Source organism: Panthera pardus, unplaced genomic scaffold (genome assembly GCF_024362965.1).
Source record: "Panthera pardus isolate Hobbes unplaced genomic scaffold, ASM2436296v1 HiC_scaffold_25, whole genome shotgun sequence".
Lineage (NCBI taxonomy): Eukaryota > Metazoa > Chordata > Mammalia > Carnivora > Felidae > Panthera > Panthera pardus.
In genome coordinates this window covers 75,935,299-75,963,248 of record NW_026526821.1, presented here as the reverse complement: position 1 = coordinate 75,963,248, position 27,950 = coordinate 75,935,299, and the positions used below count along the sequence as shown (strand labels likewise).

The 27,950-nt window shown below is 33.7% G+C and overlaps 1 protein-coding gene across 4 annotated transcripts in view; it reads left to right on the top strand.

Annotated features, from left to right (window-relative positions):
* Nucleotides 1–27,950, top strand: part of FANCL (FA complementation group L) — a 91,196-nt gene that overhangs the window by 12,368 nt on the left and 50,878 nt on the right. For 2 of the 4 annotated variants that reach the window (XM_053890705.1, XM_053890707.1), the window contains exons 3-7: nt 1,297–1,357; nt 3,835–3,891; nt 8,491–8,541; nt 8,641–8,741; nt 23,081–23,177. In XM_053890705.1, the coding sequence (XP_053746680.1) occupies nt 1,297–1,357; nt 3,835–3,891; nt 8,491–8,541; nt 8,641–8,741; nt 23,081–23,177 (367 nt within the window). The remainder of the gene's footprint in view (nt 1–1,296; nt 1,358–3,834; nt 3,892–8,490; nt 8,542–8,640; nt 8,742–23,080; nt 23,178–27,950) is intronic. The other 2 variants (XM_053890706.1, XM_019428172.2) reach the window with 2 other exon arrangements.

Genomic DNA, 27,950 nt, shown 5'->3' with positions numbered 1-27,950 from the left:
TGCAGAGGGATCAGGTTAAATATGAATAGGTTTCGTGTAGTGACAGAAAGCAAATTGTATTGGGTTTGGGAGTGGGTAAGGGAGTAGAAAGAAAACATAAACAGTATAAAGTACATTTGACCCTTGAAGAACCCAGGATTAAGGGGTACCAATCCCTCATGCACTTAAACATTTGCATATAACTTTTGACTCTCCCAAAACTGTTGACCAGAAACCTTATCAATAACATGAACAAGTTGTTTAACACTTGTATACTGTATGTTGTATGTACTATATACTGTATTCTTAAAGCAAACTAGAGAGAATGTATTAAGAAAATCATAAGAGGAAGTGGCGTTTATAGTACCGTATGTATATTTATTGAAATAATCTGTAAGTGGACCTGTGCAGTTCAACCAGTGTTGTTCAAATGTCAATTCTATTTTGAAAAAAAGGAGTGGCTAGAGAAGGGTAATGCAGTCAAAGAAGAGTTGTAATGATCTTGTTTTTTTATGTTGAGATTTACTTGGGCAAGTTAATATATTAAGTTGAAAAAACTAGCAGGAAATAAAGATATCACAGTAAAGTGATAATGAATTGATGGTCAACTTGGCAAGGGATGGAACGTACATTTGGAGAAGAAGTTTTCTTGTGGGCAGTTGAATGAACTACTTTGTTATTAAGAGAGGAAATAGGGGGGAAATGGAGGTTAGCAGACCAAGAATGGGAGAGAGTCATGATGTCCTGAAGGGGCTATAATTGGGGAAACTCAGAGGGGCTTCCTAATTCAAGGTAAGGAAAAGCACATCTTAGAAGAGTTACTCATCAAAGCAATATCAAGAGCACAGCTGAGGTGAGCCAGTGGATAGGTGAACACTAACTTATTACTACTTATATAATTAAAAGTACCTTTTACATTAATCTTTAATTTGAAGATTATATCATTACATATGCTTTCTCAAATACAAGTTCTGTACATTATGATCAAAACTGTTGGTTTTCTTTAACCTAACTTGGAGAAGAATCTAGTTCAATAGCAAATTTTTCTTTGGATATGGTTAAAAAAAAAAAAAAAAGATTTACTGTTTGCATGTCATTTACTGATTGCAGTTATTTATATTTTGAAATAAAATTAGTCCCGACAGTTTGAAGACAAGACTTTCAACAGTATCAGTGGTAAAAAATTTTATTAACTTGTCAGAATTATATTTATGTCATTCTTTTCTATGTACATGCGTGTTTGTGCTAGCATACAAATAAGTTTTTTCCTTTTAATTCTGAACAATAAAGAAACCATTTTGTTCCATTAAATTTTAGATTATTATGTAGTTGGCAACTGAAAACAATACTTAATGGATACCATCAAATAGTACAACAGGTAAGTCCTTTAAAAAGTTTGTTTTAAACAAGGATAAGAAATTACAAAGTTAACTCTTTTTTAGAGGACTGTTTGCAGAACGTTGTAACAAACTGGTTTAATAGTTGCTGACTTTTGTAGGTTTCATTTCTATTAAATATTTTAAGGATCCATGCATTATAGAAAGTGTTTTCTCAGAATCCTACGTACATCTCTAGGCAGCATTTGTTCTGAAACTGATTTCCATCCTGGAGACTTGAGGGTCTTCAAATGTATAGCCATCATGCATAGCCATCACTTTTTTGAGAGATTTTTTTGCTGAGACTGAATAGTGGTAGTAAGGAGAAGAAAACCAGGACCCATTTAGGAATTGTAGAGTATCTGTGGCAAAAATGGGATTGTAGTTCTAGATTAGGAACAGGAAAGGTGTGGTGGAAATCACTTAGGATCATACATACGTACTTAATGAGTGTACATGTAAATACAGCATACATGAGGTATAGACAGGATTAATCTTTTTTTTTTAATTGTCATAACTGGAAGTTTGTATTATGGATTACCTACACCTATTTCACCCTCAGCCCCACTGTAGTTATTCTTGATGTTTAGGTTCTGCCTGAAAATTCTTTTAAAAATTAGAGAAACTTAAAAAAAGTCACTGTTACTAAAGAAACCAAAAATAAATGAAATGCCTCTTGTAGAAAAATAAATGTAAGTAGAACTGCATTTCCTTTGATGCTTTATTCATTTGTAGGTTTTTCCTGATTTCTGCTATTCCTATATTTTTTCTATCTTAAAAGCAGGTTATTATCTATGATAACTGACAATGACAGTCACTCTCACATAAAGCATTACTGAACCACAAAGAAATATAGGAGATAAACTATTTGATTTGTAGAATGTAGGCTGTCATTGCTGGCAGCATAATTACTGCAGTTTTTTAAGGAGATATTTAAATTATTTCTGTGTTTTCTTTACGCTACCTCGTCCTCATCCACTGTGACTATTTATATTGTATACTAGAGTTCAAGAAACGAATCTATTGAGATATTTAAATAGCCTGGAAAAAATTGTTAATAGAGACTAAGTATAATATCTATAATTGTTTTTCTCCTCCAGTTCACCACAAGAGTTCCTAGAAAAAGTCCCAATACTTATTAATCTCTTTTCTGCCCTCCAGTGGGTCATATAGAACCAAGAATTAGTTTTTCTTTGTTTTATTCCAGTATTCCTGTTCTTTCCTTATAGTGTTTTTAACTTTAATAAGTATGGGTTGGGGGATCAGCAGTCTTTTTCTGTGAAGAGTCAGACAGTAAATTTTTCAGGCTTAGGTGGTCCTAAAATCTGTCCCAACTACTTAACTTGTAGGGCCATAGCAGCCATGACCAGAGGTAAACGAATGGGTGTGGCTGCATTTCTGTACAACTTTAGTTCTGGAAACAGGTATTGGGCTGCTTCTAGCCTCTAGGCTCTCTTTCACAGAAACTTGATACTATTTATTGCTCATTACTAGTAAGCTAACAGGGCACATATTGTATAGAAGATGAGAAAGTCAAGGATTCATTTTATAGATTTGCTCACTCAAAGCTATGTTGTTATTCATATGTCTCATGAATTGTTGAAGTATCTTAGATTATTATTTTTCTTGTCTAAAAGAGTGAACAAATTCACAGATGGGCTTTGTTCAGAACTGCGTGGTGGTACTGCAGTGTATCACAAAAAAGTAACAAAAATGCAATATTTTGATTTCAAGAAGAGAAGTGATGTAGGGTTTCATCTAAAAGTTACACTTGAGAATTTGCTTTGCTTTCCTTTATTCTATAGTTATTTTAAGAATCAAAGATTCTAGGAAATAAAATTATAACTCTTAAATATTCAACTTTAGAAGTTATTTCCTTTTTGCCTTTTTGTTACAATGGCTTTATCTTGTTAAAAGATTGACTGCTTTTGAATTAATATGGGTTAGTTGTGAAAAAACAAAATTAACAATTGTAGATAGTTTTAAGGTCAAGGGCAAAAATAAAAATACAGTATTGATCATTAATTCATCACTCTAATTAGATTTTTTAATTGCATAGATTTGCCTGAATTTTATTTTATGTTCTTCTTCACTCCTATAACACCTTTGTCTGTCTTCTTTCTTTTTTCTTTCTTTCCTTTGTTTCCTTTGTTTCCTTTCTTTTCTTTCTTTCTTTCATAATGATGTGGTTTGGCAGATTTGCTAAACTTGACCAGTAGTCAGTGCTGACGGAACTAAGGTGTGTGGGATTTTAAGTACAATTCAGTGTATCTCACCAAAATAGATTTGAGGGCTTTAAATTACTCTTTGAAATTGGTAGACATAGGAGAGATGGTTATAAGTACTTTAACTGTTACGCTTTTAAGATGTAGATACATTTAATATTTTTTTCATCCACATGGACCTGTACTTTAGTTCAATTTCAGTATATGGAATATTCATTGTACAAATGAAATTAATTAGAAATGTTTTAATCTAGAGAATGCAGCACTCTCCTGATCTAATGAGCTTTCTGATGGAGTTGAAGATGGTTTTGGTAAGAATTTGTTTTCTGGTGCTGTTACCATATTCTATAAGTCTTGATGTTTTAAAAAATTGCTTTAAAAACTAACATCATTGGAATTTAAAACTTCTCAACTCCCAGTCACTTAATGTTTTATTTTACTGTGTGTGTAAATGTGGGTGATGCTTTTTTTGAATTGCATGAGGAACAGAAATGTGTATAGGAACCAATTTGACTGTGTCATAAAATGGATACATTTGACACTAGTCTTAGGTGGTGAAGAAATAAAATGTACTCCTGGTTTGTCAGAGAATTTAACATCTATGGAGAGATAGTCAGACCTAAAGATATATGTATAAATTTGTATACAGCTGCAGATTTCTGAAGAACTTCTTAGGCTTATTACATACATATACTTACATATAGTAATTGATTATTCTGTTAATCAATTACGCATAAAATACTTTTTAGTTTATCCTATGGACATTGTATTATTTAAAAAATTGTTATGCAAGTTTTCAACATAAGCAGAAGAGGGAAGACTGCATAGTGAAAACTGATGGGCCCATGACCTGACATTTTGTCATTTTTCCCCCTACTCTTTAAGGAGAGAGGGACTAGAGTAGTTTTAAGGAAATCCTGGACATTGTATTCATCCCTCCATGAATATATTGGTGTATACTTCTAACAGCTAAGTGTTTTTTTTTAATGTTGTTAAATATACTATTATAACCCTGACAAAGTTAGTGGTAATTTCTTATAGTTCTCTGTATCTGTATGAGAATAAGGTCCACACATTATATGTGTTGATATGTCTCCTAAGTCTCTTAATTTCTAGCAGCATTTCATCTTTCCCCCACCCTTTTTTTTCTTCATGCCATTTACTTGTTAAATAAACTAGATCATGTGTCCTATAACATTTCTTGCATTCTGGATTTGGTTTATTAGATATTCATGGTGTCTTTTAACATAGTCTTCTGCCTTTTTTTGTAATTCAGTCTCAACAGAGTTGGGTTCATTTTCTGGTAAGAATACTTTGTGCTGTGTACTTAGATTGCATGAGGGAGGCACATAGTATCTGATAATTCCTCTTTTAGTAAAGTTAAGATTGATCAATAGATTTGGATCCATTGAATATAAAGTTTCATATCAGCCTGTCACCTAATGGTTTTAGCATCCAATGATAATCATTGCAGATGGTGATTTAAAAAATTCTGTCATCTACATTTATTATCTGGAGGTCTGTAGAGAAGAACTTCCCTTCATCAGTTATTTGGTTAATTTGAGGTATAGCTCATACTGGAGAAATAGGTTAAGTGCTTGTTTCTTTTCCCTTTTTTTTTTTTTTTTTAAATCAATTTTTAGAGTAATGAGTTAGTGCCTAGCAACTGTCAAAGGGAACTAATGATTTTTTTGTTTGTTTGTTTTTTTTGTTTAGTAGCATTAAGAACTCATGGACTTTTATATATTGACTTTAGTCCATTGCAATCACTATACCTTTTGATGCTTAAATTGTTACCATTTTTGGTCAGTGTATCCCCCTTCATCTCGGCTTTTTAGTTCTTTTAACACAGCCCAAACTTTGCTTTCTGACACTAGTTGCCCCAGTTTAATTTACTCATCCTTTTGCAGAACTATAATCAGTTACTTCTCTGAAGAGCCATGGTTTCTTTATAGGAGATAGTGTTTGCATGCCACAGATCTAGAAACTGGAGTGTTCATTGCTATTACTGCTAGGCCTTGTCAGTGGACAAAAACTAGGAAAAAATACTGTTTAGAAAGAGAATAATTTATCATGAATTCATATTGATATTTCCAAGTCAAATTTGGCATTACGGCATTTTTACTTTGATATTCATGCTTGTGTTTCTTTTACTCTGAAAATCTTGGTTTCTAATATTAACATAATTATTTTTTGTTATGTTTTACTTGTTATGTTTTACTTATGCTTTCCTTATATCTCTTTATTTATATTTCTCTTACAAAATTATATTACCAATGTATTGGTATTAACAACTGCAAGCAGTTTATTTTTTTGTAGTTCTTTTTGAGTTTTTTATTCTTGGTAGCATTTGCCACGTACTAAGAGCTTAGTTGCCAGTTGTTCTGAGTCCTTTTTTCAATCCTCCTAACAAGCCTCTGAGGTAGGGCTTTGATCAAATGTTTGGGATCAGAATAGATTATAGTCAGTTTCTAAAATTTGACTTATAAATTCATCAACCCTAACTAATAAGAATTATCAAAATTGATTATGAATTTCATCAAAAGCCAAAATATGATAAACTTAAAAAAGATGAGGTGAAGATGTGAAGCATATTTTGGTTTATCCTTGACATTGCAAAAAAAGTCTGTAAGGTTTTTTTTTTTTTTTTTTAAAATCTTTTTAGCATACTTTAAAAAAATGGTACAAATAAAAGGACTAAGGGACCAAGGTAAAACTATATATACTGTGTCCCATTAAGCTCTTATTACTAAAGCTAACTTTATTAGGTTGTAAGAACAGCTCTATCAGTCATTTAATTTTGAAGAAACTTACTGGTTTAAAATGTTGACATTGATCTCTGATTAACAATATTCTATTTAGTACATTTGTTACCACGTTTCTCAATAAAATGACTTGCTGTATTTTAGCTTTCTAAAGAAATTGACAGATTGGTGATACTATTGCACATTTGTGAACAGTATACCTAAGAAAATAAGAATTGCATTAGTTTATTTGTTGGGCTGTGTTGTCGGTAATAGGATTCCTATAACATAATCACCAATGAAAGTATTGAGGATGATGTTCAAATGAAATGTGTAGTTATTGAACCTTTTCAGGAAATTGGTGTATCTCCACAGTTTCCTAGTAGTAACTAGGCATATAGGGGAGTTCAGTATATATTTAATATGTGAGCATTTACCTGTGTTTTAATAGAACTCTGATGTGGGTAGGTTTTTTTTTTGTTTTTTTTTTTTTTGTTTTTTTTTTTTTTTATTCCTCTTTAGGGCTTAGTCACTAAGCAGCTAAGGCCTTAAAATAGGAAATGGTAAAGTTAGAATTTAAAACCTTTGTAAAGCTTGTGCTCTTTCTACCATGTATCTTGCCTCTTCTCCACAAAGAATGCTTTGCTTCTCTGACTTAGACCTTTTTCTTGTTGTGGTTCTGGAATAGGAGTAACTTGTTTGATTCAAGGTAGAAGGTAGAGTTTACAAATGTCATAAACCTAGGATTAAAATACATCTTTAAGTTTATTAGAGCACGCATGAGCTGGGGGAGGAGAAGACAGAGAGAGAGAGACAGGAGAGAGAGAATTCCGAGCAGGCTCTGCGGTGTCAGCCTGGAGCCCTATGCGGGACTCGAACTCAGGAACCAAGAGATCATTACCTGAGCCGAAATCAAGAGTTGAACGCTTAACCGACTGAGCCACCCAGGTGCCCCCCCAAATACATTTTTATTATCATCTGAACTTATTTTTACCGTCAATGTATGTGGATAGCAGTATTTAATATTTCTGGATTTAAAAAAAACTTCAAAAGAATTACTGAAGCTGTTTAATATATATGTATAGGAACTACACTGACTTGTTTTCGTAATAACAGGATAATCTTAATAGTAAAAATTTATTTTTATGGACCATCAGGCAACTTACAGATAACGTTAGGTATTTAGTTCATTAAAAAAGCAGCATACTTCTTGTCTAATTAAATCCAAATTGACATTTTGGGCTTTACAAACCTGCTTTCAAAGTTTTGTTGTTATTGTTTGTTTGTTTTTGCTTGTTTCTATCCTAAAGCAGATTTAGAACTGTGTTAATTTCAGTTAATAGTCCTGATTTTGAAATACTGTTTTTGAAATACTGTTGTGTAAAATCTATTCTTTCTGGTATTGTCTCAATTTAATAGTATTCTATCCTTGTTTAAAAAAGTGTAAGAACTTTATATATGAATAAAACTTAACACCTTTTATTAGGGTTGTAGAAACATGATTTTTATACTTGTTCTCATCTGGTTTTATTATTTATTATATCTGACTTCTTTTTTAATTTATTTTTTTATGATCTCTTGATAATCCAGACCACATGTACATCTGTAATTTGCAAGATACATATATTTTCACTTTCCAAATGAGATATTTGTCTAGGTCAGCACCTCTGAAGTAATTGGTAATATTCAGCCCTAGCAATTCTAATGATGTTAGTATTGCTTGCAAAAAAAAAAATCTTAGTATTTTTGAGGGTCCATAAACCATCTTGAAGATATCATGGGTGGGCCTAGCAGGGAAAGGAACTGTGATCTAGCCAGATAGATGAAAAAAACACTTAACCTGGTCTGGAAATAATACAGAATGTTAAGTCATTGAAAGAAAGTAGCAGGTGAATATTTACTGTAATAAAGGAATTTTGTTTGTAAGGGTGTGATTCAATTCAAGCTTTTCTTAAAGGTACATGTTTCTATCAAAACTTCTATCCACAGGAATAGAAAAATGGTGAAGCCTTGTTTGTTTGTTTTTTTTTTTTTTTTTTTTTTTTAACTCTTATCTCTGATAAGCATAGTAGTCTAGGAAAAAATTTGATGTTTCAATGGTATAATAATTGATATTTTCACATAACATTCTGTGCAGCCCTTCAACTTTTTCAGGTTTCTTTATAGGAGACTGGGAGTGATTCAACTGGAATTTCTATGAAAGTAATGGACACTTTGGTTAGCCACAAAGGAAATTTTGAAATTGTTTTGTAATCAGGTACTAACAATTCACTGTCTAGCATTCCACAGCAGATTCAAGTTTTTTCTTTTACACAGGAAGTTGCTTTAAAGAAGAAACAGGAGTTGTGTCCACCACCTCCTCCTCCCCAGTTCTACTCAAGCCTTGTTGAAGAGATAGGAATTCTTGGTTGGGACAAGTAGGTCTATTTTAAAATACTTCAGAAGTTTTTTTTTTTTTTTTTTTTTAATTTCACATTTCAGTCAATGTATTTGCAGTTTTAGCAATTTGTACCCTTTTTAGTCAAAGTATTTGATTATAATTAGGGCAACCTATCATTACTGTGGCTATGAATTAAAGGGATATCATGTTTAACAAACTGATCTACAAGGTAAAATACTAAATATGATTTGAAAAAAAAATAACATTTTTATATACAAAATGTTACCATATTTTTATTGAATATAAATGTGTTACTGTTTTAGTTTTGTTGAGGTATAATTGACAAAGAAGATTATAATATTTTTAATGTGTACAATATCATTTTGATTTATATGCATATTGTAGAAGAATTCCTATAAACTCGTTAACATCTCCATCACCACACATATTTGCTTTTTTTCCTGATATTTTTTGGGCCATTGTTCTTGTGGCTGTTATGGAAGAGAGACTTTTAGGAACTTCTCACTGCCATTGTCCCTGACATCACTCAATATATTTACTGCCATTTTCACTGATAGCTTGCTGTATGTTTTCTGTTTGTCTCACCCATTTTGTGTTTTTCTCTCCCATCTGCTTTCATCTGCCTTTATTTGAGATAATCAAGAATTTTATTAGTTTTTATTCTATTAAATTGTTATACATTCTTTTACTGTTCTTCTAGAATTACCTTAGAAATTACAACATACATATAGCAAAATATACATTGTTACTGTTACCAATTTTCTTATAAATCTCCTTAATGTGTTTTCTCATTTCTTTACATGTTGTGTTATTGTTATCATACATTTTATTCTCTATTTAAAATTGGCAAGCTTTTAAAAAAAAAATTTTTTTTTGAGGGAGTGTGTGCATGAGCTGGGGAGGAAGAGGTGGGGGGGGTGGTGGTAGGGGGAGGAAGGAAGGGAGAGACTTTTAAGCAGGCTCTACTCCCAGCGTGGAGCCTAATGTGGGGCTCTAACTCACAATTGTGAGATCATGACTTGAACTAAAATCAAGAGTCAGATGCTTAACTGACTGAGCCACCCAAGCGTCCCCCCCCCCCCCAAATTGGCAAGCTTTATGATTCTATTTAAAGTCAGTATACATATATTTGTGTGTATATATGTGTCCCAGAAACAATGATTTCTCCCAGTGTTCTTCACTCCTTCCTGCATTTCTGTCCTTCTGTCTGGAATCTTTTTCTTCCTGACTCAAGACTTTTTTTAAATATTTTTTTGAGATATAATTGACATATAATACTAGTTTCAAGTATACAACATAGTGATTTGATAGATGTATATATCATGAAATGATCACAACAATAAGGCTAGCCAACATCCACCATCACACATACTTACACAATTTTTTTCTTGTGAGGAGAGCTTTCAAGACTTACTTTCGGGGCACCTGGGTGGCTCAGTCAGTTGAGCGTCTCTTAATTTTGTCTTAGGTCATGATCTTAGGGTTCATGAGATGGGGTCCCATGCTATTAGTGTGGAGGTTGCCTGGGATTCTCTCTCTCCTCCCTCTGCCCCTACCCCGCTCATGTTCACTCTCTCTCTTTCTCAAAATAAAATAAACATTAAAAAAAATTTAGTCTCTTAGCAACTTCCAAATATATAATACAGTATTAATTATAGTCACTGTGCTTTACATTACATAACTGGAAGTTTGTATCATTTTACCACCTTCACTCATTTCACCTCTGCCTCCGGCAACCACCAGTGCATTCTCTGTATTTGAGTTCTGTTTTTTTCTTTTATTTTGCTTTTTCTTTTTTTAAAGATTCCATGTACAAGTGAGGTCATGTAGTATTTCTTTCCTCTGTCTGACTTGTTTTACTTAGCATAATGCCCTGAAGGTCCATCTGTGGTGTCACAATAGCAGGATGTCCTTTTTTGTGGCCAAATAGTATTTCATTATATATTTGGTGTGTATAATTATACCAAATTTTCTTTCTCCATTCATGGTGTTAGTGGATACATAGGTTGTTTCCATGTCATGGCTATGGTAAATATTGCTGCAGTGAACTTGGGGATGCAGCTATCTCTTCAACATTGTGATTTTGTTTTCTTTGGATGTATACCCAGAAATGGAATTGCTGGACCATATGGCAGTTCTATTTTTAATTTTAGAATGTGTACAGATTTATAATTGCTGTATCTTCCTGTGGATTTTCATTTTTATCATTAAATGTTTCTTTTAGTCTCTGGTAATACTTATTCCCTTAATGTCTACTTTGTTAGATATTAATATACGATTTCAATGCTTTATTAAAATTCTTTCTCCCTATTTTCTTACATAGTTGTTTAAAAATACTTTTCTACTAACTCTCATAATCTAGATCCACCAGAGTTTGTTTTTAATTTTTTTTTTTCTTATAGTTTTCAGTCATATAGTTAGTCCTGGGTCTTGGCATTCCTAGTACTTTTTTTTTTTCCTTCTCTTTTTTCCAAATTGTCTGTCTGCTTTCTTCCTTTTTAGAGCAGTTTAGGTTCACAGCAAAATTGAGAAGAAGGTACAGGGGTTCTTCTTGTACTTTTTGCCCCTATGTATGTGTAGACTGCCCTGTTATTCCCCACACCAAGGTGCTACATTTGTGATAATGGATCAGCTTCTATCCACACATTGTTGTCACCCCCGAAACCATACTTTACATTGGGGTTTACTCTTAGGCATGTACATCTTATGGTTTTGGACAAATGTTTAATGACCTGTATTTCCTCTGTGCTCCAAGTATCCATCCCTGCCTTCTTATCCCCTAACCTCTAGCAGCCACTGATCTTTTTACTGTCTCCACAGCTTTGGATTTTCCAGAATGCCTATAGGTGGAATCCTACAGTATGTAGCCTTTTCAGATTGGCTTCTTTTAGTTAGTAATATGTGTTTAAATTTCTTCTTAGTCTTTTCATGGCCTGTTAGTTCATTTGTTTTTACCACTGAATATAATTCCATTGTCTGGATATACCAATTTTATTGATCCATTAAGTTAGTAAAGGACATCTTGGTTGCATCCAAGTTTTGGCATTACTAATAAAGCTGCTATAGACATCTGTATGTAGGTTTTCATGGTTTTTTTTTTCTTTTTTCATCTACATTGGTAAATACCTGGACCTGCTACTTTTTTTTCTTAAGTTTTTATTTAAATTCCAGTTAACATACAGTAGTATGTTAGTTATGTTAGTTAGTATGTTAATTAGTTTCAGGTGTACAATATAGTGATTTAGTACTTCCATACACCATGGGGTGCTTATCACAATCAGTGCACTCCTTAATCCCACCCACCTCCCCTCTGGTAACCATCAGTTTGTTCTCTATAGTTAAGAGTCTGTTTCTTGGTTTGCTGCTTTTTTTAAATTTTTAATGTTTTTGCTCAATTTTTTAATTCCACATGAGTGAAATCATATGGAATTGGTCTTTCTCTGTTTCTTCTATTTCACTTAGCTAATACTGTCTAGTTCCATCCATGTCATTGCAAATGGTAAGATTTTATTCTTTTTTATGGCTGGATAATATTCCATTGTATATATACCACATCTTCCTTAACCATTCACCAGTCAGTAGACACTTGGGCTGTTTCCATAATTTGGCTTATTGGTGACAATGGTGCTATAAACATTGGGGTGCATGTATCCCTTTGAATCAGTATTTTTGTATCCTTTGGGTAAATACCTAGTAGTGTAATTGCTGGGTGTAGGGTAGTTCTATTTTTAACTTTTTGAGGAACCTCCATACTGTTTTCCAGAGTGACTGCACTAGTTTGTCTTCCCACCAACAATGTAAGAGGGCTCCCCTTTCTCCCCCCTCCTCCCCAATACCTGTTGTTTCTTGTGTTGTTGATTGTAGTCATTTTGACGGGGATGAGGCGGTATGCCATTGTGGTTTTGATTTGTATTTTTCCCTGATGATGAGTCATGTTGAGAATCTTTTCATGTGGGCCCAATACTTTTTTTTTTTTTAAACAATAAAGAGTAAAGGGTTTTTCTTTATTTTCACAATAGAATGGCTTGAATACTCTGTAACAACAACAAAAATGTAAAACCTGAAATTTCCTGGTCTCTACTCGATGACTACTTTTTCTTAAAAAAAAAAAAAAAAACCCAAAAACAAAAACTGGTAAAAGGGGAGAAGTGAAGAAATGAACTTAATTTGCACATATTTTAGTTAATGCACCTTTTCTCACTGACTGTTGCTGGCTGTTCTTCTTCAGTATTTGCCCTTGTTCATTAAGGCTGAGGTGCTATGCCTGATATTTGCTGAGTGTTAGAAATTGTGTATAAAAAAGTTGAGAGGCTCTAGATGAGGATATTTTCTTTGATAAAGTGTTTACTTTTTCATTTGCTAAGAAATAGAGTAGGGGCAGGTTACTGTAATCCTGCTAGAGACTGAACTGGTTCAGGTTGCATTATATAGTCTTTGTAAGATTCACTGTAGTACGTACTGTTCCCCTCTCTCTCCTAAGCTATAAGTCTTTCGAACTTTCCAGCGGGAGTTAGATGTGTTCATTGGAATTTCTCCCTTGGTAGATCCTAAACTCTTATGTGTGTCTTTTTTTTTTTTTTTCACTCATTTTTGAAAGACAGACAGAATCCAAAGCAGGCTCCAGGCTCTAGGCACAGAGCCCAATGCAGAACTTGGACCCATGAACCACAAGATCATGATCTGAGCCGAAGTCAGTGCTTAACCAACTGAATCATCCAGGCACCCTTTATATGTGTCTTTTCACAATTCCAGTTTACCTCCCAGTTGGAGTCAGTGGTCTGCTTTTGACAATGCTTCATCTACCTCTTGTTTGTTTTGCTTTTAGGGGTAGCCATCCAAGAGTTCCCACTGAGAGCCTGGGGATATTCACTGGGGCTTTTTCCCACTAGTGGGAAATGTTAATTAATTTTTTCTTACATTATGAGAGATCTAATTATTCTCCTTTGGTTTTCATTGGCTTTCTGCTTATTTTTTTCTTTTATCCTCTTATCCCTTGCAGTTTAAGGATTTATCAAAAGTTTTGATGGAAAAATGGCCCGAATATTAGGATAAGATCTCTGGCCCTACCATTCACTAGATTCTGGCCCTTTATGTCTGTTATTTTTATTTCTCTAACCTTAAGAGATGGCCAGAAATGCTGCTAGGTGGTTTCGTTGTTTTATGTTTTGGTGCCACTTAATGGCGGCTATCTGTGCCCTTCACCCCAATCCTACTTCTCTTGCCCTGTGCCCAGAGTTGGCAAAATAGCTGAGGGAAAAATGGCTGCAGTATTGGCTTACCTCTCCGTTGTTTCTCTTACTTCAGGACGTTGGTTCTTCAAGTTTTGTTGCCTTCAAACTTACTTTCCCCTTGCATCAGGCTGGTCTAAGTAGTTCTCAGTGGGAGTGTAGTTCTGTGGCAAGCTACTCCATTTTAGCCAGAAATGGATGCTACGTGTAACTTTAAATGTACTGTTGGTGGTTTTAGTGGGGACTGGCTAATGTTTATTCATATGATTAGGCATGATTTGATAAGGTGCCATTCATGAATAAGATTTGAGAAGAGCTAGAACTTTTAAATAAAATTTAGCATAACGATGGAGGGGAGAGACAGAAGACAAGTAATGAATTGAGATGAACTAATAGTAATTTGGCTGAAATCATGGAGGTTTGTCTGGAGGCATTGACACCATGGACCTGATCATTCTTTGGATTTAAGGTGATGGAGAAAAATCATGTTGACTTATTTAAAGATGCTTAAATGTTAAGATCTTAGGTGTTTAGAGGATAGTTAGGAATGTAGGGAGGACTTGGGAAGGGAAGCGCTTTTTTAAGTGGATGTGACCTGTTTGGAGGAACTCCAGTAGTAAGTAGTTCAAGAATTGAGAATGCAAATATGAGATTTTTGAATCATTCTTCCCCCCCCCCCCCCCCCCCCCCCACCTAACTATTGAATGCCTGTAATGTAAGGCAGTGGAGATCTATAGGCAAGACTTGGGATTCCTCAAGGAACTTAAATCTAATGGGAGAGTCAGCATTTAAGTAGATGATCACAGTAGTACTTAATTATAGCTGTGGCAAGTACTACAGAATATAATTATAAGATTTCCTGAATGCCATTAGCAACAAAGGTATATGAGAAATAGTGCAAGTATTAAAATATTTTATGGAATAAATATCTTTTAGGGACAAATAGAAAGTATTTACTTTTACTTTGCATTTTATACATTTTTCTGAAGTGGGAGAAAAAGAAATGTCTATCTTGGATAACAGAGGACGCCAAAAGGAAGGTTATGAATACCTCTATGATAGCACTGCTTACAACATGAATGCTTGTCTCCCCCTGGAACTAGGATTATTATATACAGGAACTTCCACTTTCGAAGTTTCTGTCATATGCTACTTACTGCTAACTATTTTACATAATTCTTAGTTAATTCTCAGAATAAATTTCAAGATACATATTTTTATGCTGAACTTTATATATAAAATGAGTGTATGTAGCCAAGACTGGCTGCATAACAGTCCTCAGGCGTTCTGTGTGAACGATGCTGCCTGGAATTGTGCTGTGGGGGAGCTCTGAGATGGAGCCTTTATTGAAGTTACCTCAAGTACTTGGAGAGATAGTTTTTATTAGTTTCATCCTCAGTGTGTGACTGTCTCATCATGGATAAAATTGGCCATATGCAAAATTAACCCATCCTGAGAGAGAGTTTTGAAATCTGTTGCTTAGATTTGTGAAAGATCAAAGTTTAATTATAGTGACTAGTGTGCATGATTGAATTAGAATATAGCTCCTGTTTCTGAATCATTTGTTTCATAGTCTTTACAAGTGAGGAATGCGTTAGCAGAAGAGAAGTTGTTTGCATGGATTGTCCGAAGCCAAAGAAGATGTTGTCAGTATTTATTCACTCTCTGGAATAAGAAAATCTATCGATATTATTTTGTGATTTGATTCTTAAATTAGGTCTGGTATAGTTGGCACACTGATAGTTCTGAGGGTCCTGAAACCCAGTATTAACACCAAGAGTTGAATTGGGCTGTTCACATACTAGAATTGCTACCTTTTGAGATCCTGGCTGGCCAGGTGGCCAGCTTCTTAATGTAAAATATCCCTTAAAATGACGCAGATAGTGATTTGTACAACTAATTGATTTGAATGGATTGTCAGAATCTTAATGATTCCTAGATCATGTCAATATGTCTATATTTTCCCTACACTCTAAGTAATAATCATGTAGAGTTTTTAGTGTAATGGTAAAATCTGATAATAAAAGACAACTATTTTTTTAAGGTAATGAAGACTTTGCTGTGTTTTTAAATTAGATATTTGACATCTAATCAGTTCTGTTGGATCAGACATTATAAAAAAATAGGAAAAATAAATAAATACTTAGAATATGATTGAAATCTTTTTTTCTATATTCACATACCTTTTTTATAGAAATGACATTGAGAATTAGTAACTGACCTTAAGTTTGATTGCTATTGTTATAATTTCTGAATTTGTTTCACCTTCTATAACTACTCACTAAAAACATCTAGGTGTCCAAAGGGTAAAAAAATGATAAGGTAGCTATGGGTGACTTTAGGTGTTACACAGTTCGCAAAGGTGAGTGATGCAGAAGGAGGTTTTGATGGGTTTCTATTCACTTCTGCTTGTGTTGTTTTGTAGAATGGCTCATGAAACTGATAAGAATTAAGTAGAGTCCTTGGGGTTTAGCAAGATTTTCTGTTTGTTATTAAGAATGTCCTGACTGAATACTTTTCATTATAAGTGGGTTGACATAAATTAGGATTTTTATCCTTTTATCCTGGCCTCTTTCAGTCTCAGAAGTGTCTCAATTTGGAAGAAATGCACGTCTTAGTGATAAAATACCTTATGTTTGTTTTAGTAATCACATGGCCCAGGTAGTTCAGAGATTAGATAGTTCCAACTGGGGGAAGTGTGATCTGATGGTTGTTTTTTGTCAACTAGAGTGAGTAGAATTCCAACTATGTAGCCTTTTCAATTTGTCTTGTTAAAGAGCTGAGTTTTATTAAATTTATTGTGCTGTTAAAAGATTGTAGACATATATTAAGTTGGATTTTTAATGAAGTACCTTATTTTGGTAATGGACTTAATCCATTGACGGCGATATTTTCTATAATTCTCAGATTTCAAAGAACTGTATACCTTATTGGCAGAAATGGAGATACTTGTCTAGTTATTGGAATTCATTTTGTCTTAACAAGGGCTTTAATTCTGGCTTATCAGCTGTGTGAACTTGGGCAAGTAATGTAACCTCTTTGAGCCACATTTTCATAGTTTTTCAAATGAAACTAATGTTTAATAAGGATTAAAAAGAAACACATGTCATTTGATTTCAAATAATGCCTTGTGTAAAGTAGGTATAAAGTTGTTGAGCCACCAGTTCACCTAAAAGTGTCAGACTACATAGGAGTTTTACAGCTCTTAATTAGTATTATGATTTAATTACAACCAGTAATGATAATTTCCATTGCATAATGCATAAGAACATAGATGTTAATAAGTATGATTTTCATTTTAAATTACCTATATATTAGAGTGCTTTTTCCTCGTATATATTCAAATCACTGAATAACTGGAAATTATCTAATAGTGAAAAAATTGCATTTTTCTAAATTGGTAAAAAGTTTATAGTATATATTACAATTTAAACAATATATACTCAGTTGTTTAAAACTTGCATATGAATCAATAAATATGAACCAGTCTGATAGCAGCATCTCCATGGTCGTATAATACATACATGCAGAGAAGTTTAAAACTTTCACATTCCTGGGGCACTTGGGTGGCTTAGTGGATTAAGCGTCTGACTCTTGATTTCGGCTCCACATTGGGCTCCTCGCTGGCAGCACGGAGCCTGCTCGGGATTCTCTCTCTCCCCTCTCTCTTTGCTTCCCCCCGGCTATGCATGCATGCTCTCTCTCTCTCTCTCAAACTTGAAAAAAAACCCTTTCATATTCCTTAAAAAAAGGTTATTTGGGAAGCAAAAATTTACACGAAGAGGAACAGTGTGACAGTTGTGAGAAAGGCGAAATCCTTTAGGGCTGCAGATGATCTAGGAAGGTTCTTAGAGGAGGTGGATATTGGGATAAGCTTGGAAGGAATATAGAGAGCCTTACAAGGGAGGCAGTGGTAGAAACAAGTTTGTACTGCTGGAAATGTGCCGTTCATCTTTGGACTTTGGAGATCAGTTGTTGACTTAAGAGGATTAATATCAGGGCCAGACTGAAAGGTCTTGACTATTAGCCTAAGGATTGTTTATATGCAAGTGATGGGGACTCCTTGACTGTTTTTGAGCAAGAGGTTGATACAATTTAAAAAGTACTTAGGGAGATTAATTTAGCCATGGGAGGACAGGGTAGATTGATGTATATAGAAGATACAAGAAAAAAACACCAATTAGGGAGGTTTTTTGAAGTAGTTAATGCTTAAACTTGAGGGTGGTGGTAAACATGGAATTGATGCTTTATTAAAATATGAAGGTCTGTAACCTGCCTTTTGATGTTATTGCTGCATAAATGCAACTATTTTATATTATTTTAATTTTGTTTGTTTGAGAGCAAGACAGGGAGAGTGCGACAGAGGGAGGGGGCAGAGGCAGAGAGGGAGAAAATACCAAGCAGGCTCCACGCTCAGCATGGAGCCTGACACAGGGGTGGATCCCACTACCCTAGGGTCATGACCTGAGCTGAAATCAAGAGTCAGACACTCAACCTCAACCTGTTGAGCCACTCAGGCACCCATGCATCTTAGATGTTTAAAGAAAAACTATGTAGCTTAAGCTGTTGGTCAAACTAAGGATAGTGTTACAAAGCAATTTTCTTCTGCTTTTCTCTATTGGTAACATTCAGCTATTAATGTGAATAGCAAAAACCTCTGGTAAGCTTAAGAATTAGTGTCCTTTTCAAATGTTTAAAAAACTTAACTGTCAAGTTTAGTGCCATTTTATTGTAAGCAGTAACTTGTAAAGAAATGTAGCAAATGATAAATACAAAGTAAAGTGCCAAAAACAGAGTTTTTTCTTTAGGTTTTATATTTGTATGTTTACACTTTCTTAGTCAATTTTGGATTATGCCTAACTAAGTAAGAACACCTAAATATAAATAATAACTTCTAAATATAAATTTTAAATGTGATTTTATAACTTTTCAAAAATGTGAGTTTTTCAAAAGTGATGACTTTCCTAAGTTTATTATTTATATGAATGTATATGTTATTTAAATGAGTGAAAACTGGGGCGCCTGGGTGGCTCAGTCGGTTAAGTGTCCGACTTCGGCTCAGGTCATGATCTCATGATCCGTGAGTTCGAGCCCCGCATCGGGCTCTGTGCTGACAGCTCAGAGCCTGGAGCCTGTTTCAGATTCTGTGTCTCCCTCTCTCTCTGCCCCTCCACTGTTCATGCTCTGTCTCTCTCTGTCTCAAAAATAAATAAACATTAAAAAAAATTAAAAAAAATAAATAAATGAGTGAAAACTACAGTTATTCCATATTGTCTAAATTGAGATACCCAACTTTACAATAAAGCAGAACATTTGAAATAGGCTTTTTTTAAGAAAAATTGATTTTAATGTTACTTGTTAACAGTTTATTACTTTTTTCCCCCTCCCTTAATATCTCTTCCATACAGCAAACAATAAGATACTATTCTTATTGTGGATAGAAATACATTCTGTTAGTAAGGGTACAAGCTAAGGTGCCATTAACAAAGAGAACACTGAATTCTCAATTTTCACACAAGATAGAATTTTATTCATCTCTCATTTAACAGTTGAGAGGTAGGCAAGGTGGTCAGGAGGGAGTTCGTGGCTCTGTTTGGTCCATAAGGTCATCCAGGAACTCAAGTTTCTTTGTTTCTCAACCATCCACCCTGGGTGCATTTTTTTGTTTGTTTTTAAGTTTATTGATTGTGTGTGTGTGTGTGTGTGTGTGTGTGTGTGTGAGAGAGAGAGAGAGAGAGAGAGAGAGAGAGAGAGAGAGAGAGAATCCCAGGCGGGCTTTGTGCCATTAGCACAGAGCCCGACGTGGGGCTTGAACCCTTGAACCATGAGATCATGACCTGAGTCAAAATCAAGAGTCCGATGCTTAACCGACTGAGCCACCCAGGCGCCCCACCCTGGCTGCATTGTTAAGTACAGTAGTTATTAGCCAAATGTGGCTATTGATATTTATATTTAAATTACATTAAAAATTCAGTTTTAATGTATCTTAAGTTCTTCATAGCTACATGTGGGTGTTGCTGCTGTTTTGGACAGTGCGGGTATAGACTACTTCCATCCTAGCAGAGGTTCTGTTGGTCAGAGCTGCTCTGAGAGCGTTGTTCTTGTCTGCATGGTCTTTGCTGGCTTATGTTGGCTTAAGTTCTGGTGTACAGGTAGGGAGAATGAGAGGAGTAGGGGGAGGGGAAGGTGTGCTTTTGTTACAAATGATTCAAGAGATGCACAAATCACTGCTTACAGTTCATCGGCCAGATTTAGTGATATGCTGACACCCAAGTGCAGCTGGAAGGACTGCTAGCTGTCGGATGTACCCTGCCAAAATTTGGTTTAGCAAATTTGTACCCAAGATGTTAATAATTTAGAATAAGGTTTCTTCCTGTCCCTTATACAAAGTAGACAGGCATCAGCATGGGTAAAATGCTTAATTTTAAATGACTATGCTGAGATTAACCTGCAATTGCAAACATTGTTTTGATACTTTATTTGAATTACTTCTTAAAGTTCAGCAGAATTAACGTTATGATCATTTTGAAAGCAAGGCCATATCTAATGTAGTTCCTTGGTCTTAAACTTTGTGGGAAGATAATTTTTTGTGTAATTGCATAAAGACCAGAACTTTTATTTCTATCTTATTTTATAGATGTTCAATAACTTTTAATATTTTGATGCTGAGCATCAGTGTGAAAAGTACTGGTTGATGATTTAGTTTTTCCTTTTCCCTCCCCACCCCTCTTGTTCTCTCTGTGTCTACATATTTATCATGATTGTAAACTACTTAGGGCTTATAATAAAGAGCAGCAGTCTTTTTTTTTTTTTTCCTCCACACCATTTTGTATCCCTGCTCTTAGTCTTTAAGATAGACACTGAAATGTTCATATTCACTGAAATGTTCATGTTCACAACTTCCATATTTCTAAATAATGTGCCTTATTCAATATAACTTGATTTATCAGTTTTGGAAATTATATACTGATTATTATAGTAGAAAAGGATTTGGCTCGCATACTACCTTTTCTCTCCCTTCCTCACTCTTCTTTTATTCCTCTGTTAGCTTTAATATTTCTCAAACTTCTTTCATGTCCCTTCAATTAAAGATGGTATCTCTTACTCTCAAATTAGCAATTACAAATTTTAGTGTCCCTAATCTTCCTTCCTCATATCTTTTCCCTCTATCTCTCAAGTTGTGTCCTCTCTTCCTTTTAAATTGCTGTGGTCAAATGTATTTACATTAGTTTCTATAACTATAATTAAGTCTCTTAGTTTTGTCTGTTGCTGGATTCTAAAAATCATAATTAGCAGCTAAATTTTTAATGACTACATAAATGCTTTTCACTGAAAAACTAATGGTGGAGCAATTACAGTTTTTGTCGTCGCTTTATTGTTTATAACTTCACTTAAAATTCCCTCATTCCTTTTTGGTTTCTTGCATTTAAAAAATTTTTTTTCTTAATTTCATCTTGTATTTAAGTCATACTTTCTATTCTCCGTATTATACAAACTTTCCTTTTTTTGCCCACTGTCAACCCTCTGGAGCCTTCTTTTCTTCCTGTTCTAATCTGTTTTGTCACCCAGTGCTTTTCTAACCACTTTTCATTTTTATAATAGCTGTTGGAAATTTGTTTTGTTAATGTTTGTTCCTTCTTGTTCTTTTTGTTAACTGTTTATTTGTAACTTTTTAAAATTCCTTCGTTCTGTTTTGATTAGTAGAGAATATGAATGCATGTCTCAACGTCTTGAATCTGAAGTGTCAGCGTTTTTAGAGTCAGAGCCTTAGAGTCGTCTTGATGAAACATGTGACGAAGTCTCATGTTCTAAACTCTCGGGGGTAGGGGGTTGGGGAGATGTTTACAGATATATAACCATTATTTTCTTTTACTTACAAGTCATTAATATTTTAATGTAAATAGTTTTTTTCTAGAATAATTTTGCTTTCATTTATTTTCTAGGACCCTAGACTTTGCATAGTTTAGGATACATATTTCTTCTGTTGATAAAGACTGTTTTGTTTTACTTCTTATTCTATTTTTGAGGATCCAGATCTTCAGACTTAGATCTATTTTTCATTACAAGCAGTGTTCCACAACTATTGCCCAGCATTTCTTGAAATTGACCTATTTTACCATTACATCTGGCTAGTGACTAGATGGCATATAGTGATGTTAAAAGAAATGTTTCCTAGGTGAGGAGGCTAATGTTAGTTCTGAACTCTAATGGGTCTCACCATCAGTCTGGGTGATAAGTTGTGCAATACTCTTAGGCTACTTTTTATCTTTACAAGAGAATAGTATTGTAAAAATGTCAAAAAATATCCACATGCCCAGTTCACTAGTAAATATACTGCTAAATTTGAACCTTTTTGGCAGTAGCTTATACTACTCAAGGGACCATATTTTTACAGAATGATGTATTTCAAAGGGTATTGGTTTCCGTTGTAGAAAATTCATGCATTTAGAGCAACTTAAAGCCAGAAACAATTGTGCTTGTGCTGTGGGTTTAAAATATTAGTCATCTTGAATGCATGTCCAGGTTAAATGTCAGAAGCTATATATTGCACAAAAAGAAAATTTATTGTTACCAGATTGGACTGTACCTGTGCTTATATAACCTTTTCCTTAGAGCATCAATTGAGTATATGAACTAATATCAGCCAGATTTTTGTACACTAACATTATTGATAATAAAGGAGAAGTTCACTGAAGAGAAAAACAAATAAAGGAAGCACAAAAGTCTCATACTGTATGAAACTACAGAAATGGATCAAAGAGTTTGACAGGAAGTTTAATGTGTACATAAGTAGAAGCTGACAGCAACATGCTGTGTGTGCCAAAGGTTCCAGTGATGGAAAACCGAAACATAGTGCTCACTGACCACAGCATGAGCCTTGACACACATTGTAAATAATCCAGAGATCTATGACTGCATTAAGCACCAGGCTGGTGTATTAACGGCAGTAAATCTATAGCTGCATAAAGGGCTGGCATGCAGAAATTCCTCGGATTAATTTTTGTAATGGATTAATAGGAATACAGCAAATATTTTCATTTTGAATTCTACCATCCTTTAACCTCCCCCTCCCCCCCAACTTTGCCCTCCCTAGCATGATCATTTTTTATTTCCTTCTACTCACCAGACTTGTATTTGTGGATACCTGTCTCAGTACCATCAAGTTAAAAGCTGAAGATGCTTCTGGTAGAAAGCATTTACTTACTCTCAAGTTGAAGGCAAAGGTATGTGCTTCATTAAACTGTTATGGTTAGGAAATACTTTGTGAAATGAACCCTGAATGTTTTCAATGTAAAGAGATGCTAGTTGCTTCCAAAAAAAAAATATATATATTTGGAAAGCTCCTAAAACTTACCCCTCAAGTTTCCAAAAGCATAGACATAATTTCATGTCACTGTTCAGTGCAAATTGGATCAAAATATAGGCTTCATAATAAATATTACGGATAAGATTCAGCAGTCTCCATGTGCCATTTGTAATGCTGTACAAAGAAAAAACTTGAGTTTCCACTGTCCCAAGTAAAGTTTCACTGAAGTCTCTTGTCTTCAGCTCTGTGAATTACATTTGTAGTTCTTATTTCTGAACATCACTCGGACTCTGAAAACACGTCCACATGCATTGCTTTTTATTGCTTGCTTGTTTTGTCTGAAATTTTACTCCTGTATTTTAAGAATTTGCAAAGGTTATGCCTTCATTTGTAGACTCTTCACAGGTTGGTGATCTGTGATTACTTACTAACTTTATTGGCACAAAACATAGCTGTTTCATCTTTATTTTTTAGTTCTAGATTTTGAACTTTGAAAAATAAGTAGAATAAGCAAGTTCAGCATATTAATCATTTACTTGGTAATCACTAGGGAAACATTAGAATTTGGGAAAACTAGGACATTTAACTTTTTTTGTTTCTAGGAATCATCAATCAACTGTATTTCAGAAGATTGTAGTGATGAAAAGATCAATTGTGTTTGTCCTTTTTATGTGTCTGGCATTTAAGCTTTCCATGAGAGAAAATATATAAAGCTGTACTGGGTGACACAGAAAAGTTGGTATCTTATAATGCCTCTTTATCAGACAAGTTGAGAAATGACTTTCTCTTTTTCCTCACAGAATATTCAGGTATAATTTTAAGATTCATGACTGTTTAGTGTTGAAAAAATTAGTGGCATAGAAATCTTCTTTGTAAAAGAAGATATTATGGATAGTTTTGTTAAGGTGAAAAAATTTTTATTTTCTTTTTAAAGGTGTGCTTGCTTGCTTTTCTCTTTCTTTCTTTCTTTCTTTGTTTTTTTTTTTTTTTTTTTTTTTAGATCAGGGAGAAATCTTATTTTATTTTACCACTAAGGGTCACATACCACTAGTGGCAAGGGTTCTGTCATTTACTTCAAAGTTTTATTTGTTTATACTTTGTACTTGATAAAAGTTCCTTTGCCACTGTGAAGACCAAAATGAAAAATTTTAAATGCATCTCATCCTTATTCTGGGTGCTGGTGGGGTAATGTTTTTTTAATAGCCTGATTTTTATAAAAAAATGATTTTTTTTTACTAAGGAGACGATGCTTTACATCAGCTCTGCCTGTAGCTACAAGATTTTGTTATTAACTCTAATTAATGACATTGTTAGTAGTATTGAGAGTGAGGATGTAGCCACTAGTATGTTCCATCCTGTTTGCTTTTTATTACATCTTTTTTGGGTAGACAAGGTGACACTTAATATAATTTCTGTGAAGAATGTTTTCAAGTGTCCATATTTACAGCATCAATAGCTGTGAAGCATTGTTATGGATGTCCTGTCAAGAGAGACTAGAAAGCTTTTTTTTAAATTAAGGAAGGAATTAAGAAAAAAACTATATCAAAAAAACCCAAAAAAAAACCAGGGTGGAAATGAATGAATCTTATGTTGGTATGATTTTATTACAGTCCTTAATTGTCCATTTAGTTCAGTTTTCATAGACCAAAGATGTATTTTAGATGTGGTAATTTCTTCTTCTTCTTCTTCTTCTTCTTCTTCTTCTTCTTCTTCTTCTTCTTCTTCTTCTTTTTTAGGAGTATTTGGGACTTTCAGATAACTGAAGCTATACGTTAAGAGTATATAAGGCAAATATCATAGCTCAAACTAAATTTTAAAGAGTCAAGCTGATTAAAAAAAAAGTAAACCATAAAGCACGCTTATCTTTGCAAATATACAAACCTTTATTTCTTGTATCTGATATTTTTTGATATATAGTAAAAGAACACATTTATTTTTTTGCTTAAATACATATTCTCCCAATTCTGCCATTCCCCCTCACTGTCTCCAACCCTCAAAGAAAATATTAATTTTAAATAATCACTCTATTAAGTAAGTACATAAATCAAAAAAGGGAAACAGTTGAATTTTGTCACTTTTCTAGGTGTATTTCTACGCAGTATTTACAATACCTGGTGGACCAGAGCTTCCTTGGCTTTGGCCAAGGGCAGAACTACTTGAAAACCAAATCACATGTTTCAGAGGCTGGGCACTCTGTCTCTGATGGCTGTTTCTGTAATTTGCTACAGTTTGTATGTATTTACTTGGCGGTAACCTTGCTGCTTAGATGGTCCAATCACAGAACACTTGGGTTAAAATTTTCCTTAGAACAATATGCTACAGAGTCTAAAAAATACCATATATGATAAAAATATTTACTTAATATGCTATGATAATTCTTTTATAGTTACTGATTTGATTGAATTGTTTCAAGTGAGATTTTAAAAACTGTTAATAAAAATGATTGACCACTTATTTTTTAATTAATGCCCCTTTATGTGGAGCTTTTGTTGTCATTTAGACTGCTAAAGTAAAACTTGGCAATTAGTCTCTGGTTTATATATACCTATCTATACAGCTTCCTATCAAAAACTATCTGAATTTTGATAAAGCTGTTTCACAATATTGCATTAGTCATCTGTGTTGTAGTTAGTGCTACCACACAAATGATTCTGAAATATCTAGGATCCTACTTCATAATTCATGTTAAGTCTTCCAGAAGTATATCAGTTTGCTTTTTAGGTTCTATATATAATTATGTATAGTTTCTTATATAAACAAAATCGATGTTGAGCATGAATATAACATACACTATATTTGCATTTAACTTCTACAATAAAGTCACCTACAGATAGATCAGTCTAATTTATTATACTTGTATGTCTGCATAATTATACATAAAAATATATTTGAAAGATGTTCTTATCTCAAATTCTAAAATTCTGTGGAGACTCATTTATGGATATGGGATCATATCAAATTTATTCTAACTCTTTTTTAACTATCTGTAGGTCTCTTTCTGTATCTGTCTGTATATACTTATTTACTGAGTCCTATTTGGATTAGGATCATATTTTCTTTTAAAATAATGTTGCTGTATGTACTAAATGACTTCCACATTAACAGCTGTTTTCCTTTGTTCATCTACTCTCAATACAGTAAACATTTCATTAACTTTGTACTCTTCCCTAGATTGATGATTTAAGTTAAAGAGTTGATATTGTTCATTGTCGGGATGAGTAGGAGATAAAAAGCAGCGATTTAAATTGAACTAGATACTCCATTTTTGACCCATGGAGGTTTCAAGTGTGCATTATTATTTTTACAGAATCTTAACATGCTAGAGGGAAGAGATGTTATAAGACTTTTAGTTGTGTCTCATCAATTTTACATATCAAACAGCCAGGGAGGTTAAATGACTTGTCCAAGATCATACAAGTTAGCAGAACTAGAAATCAGAAAATTAAGGTCTCTGCCTGCACTTACTTTGAGATAATCACAGAACTTGTAAAAATGGCATACAGATCGTTTTTGTAGTGATTATAACAGTTATAATCTGAAGTACTTAGAATCTGATATTTAGAATTGTACTAGAGCTCCCTCAGTCTCAGCCTGACCTTCTTCTTTTTTCCTTTTCTCCAAATTAAATCATTATTATATTTTTATATGATTTCCTGTATACTTTCCTTTGTGTTACCAGTTCTGTGTAGTCAGGTACCATCAGAATTTGTTGATAATCTTCTTTTTAGCAAACCACATATTATAACTAAATGTTAATTCTTTTCAAAACATTGACTTTGGATGGGCTGGCGTGTGCTAAATACTGTAGTGCTAATTCTTGGAACCCATTTGCTTATTCAGCGAAGTAGTGAAAAAAGTGGAAGTCTAAAACTTCTTTTAAACATTTTCTCAAATGAGAGACAGAGGTTTTCCCCAAACTCATTTTCTCTTAGTAAGTTTTGCTTTTTAATGAAAAAAGAAATGAGTATTTTATAATTACATGTGACTTTCAAGAATCCAGAATTGGATTTTACAGAAATCATGTAGTACAATTCTATAATAATGAAATTGATTTTAGGAAAAATTGCCTTTGTCTTTCTTAACTTGGACATCTGATTTGTCCTTAATGACTGTCACTTTTTGTGTGAAGGTATTGAATTAATTTTCTCTTTATCAACCATGAAAAGGTTTTTCTTAAAGCTATTACTTCTATTTTTCCTTAATAACCAGAAAGCATTTCATTGCTTCTTTTTATTTATGTTCTTGCTAAGAGTAATTGCTTTGTTGTGGAAAATACTTCTCTTAATTGATAGCTTATATTTTTTGTACATTTCATGATTCTTTTAACAGATAGAGCATTTTTAAATAGTGACTGAGACTGAGATTAAATTTTAGGTTGAAAGGATATTAAATACCAATCAGTTTTAAAGATGAAAAATCTCTTGTTTTAAAGAGAAAGAAAGTGAGATCCTGTGTGGTTCTCCCCTCAGCTTACATTAACAGGTGACCTGACACTGAATTAATTCATTATTCTTTACTCAAAACCCAGTGCTTTGGCATCCCAGTCACCAAACTTTGTACCTCCTGAGCGTAACTTGACTATTAATTAGCTCTTGACATTTTCTATAAGAATAGAATCAAAATATTTATATATAATGCGTTTGAATTTATAATAAAACTTTTCCTATTCAGTTTTTCTAAGATACTTCGT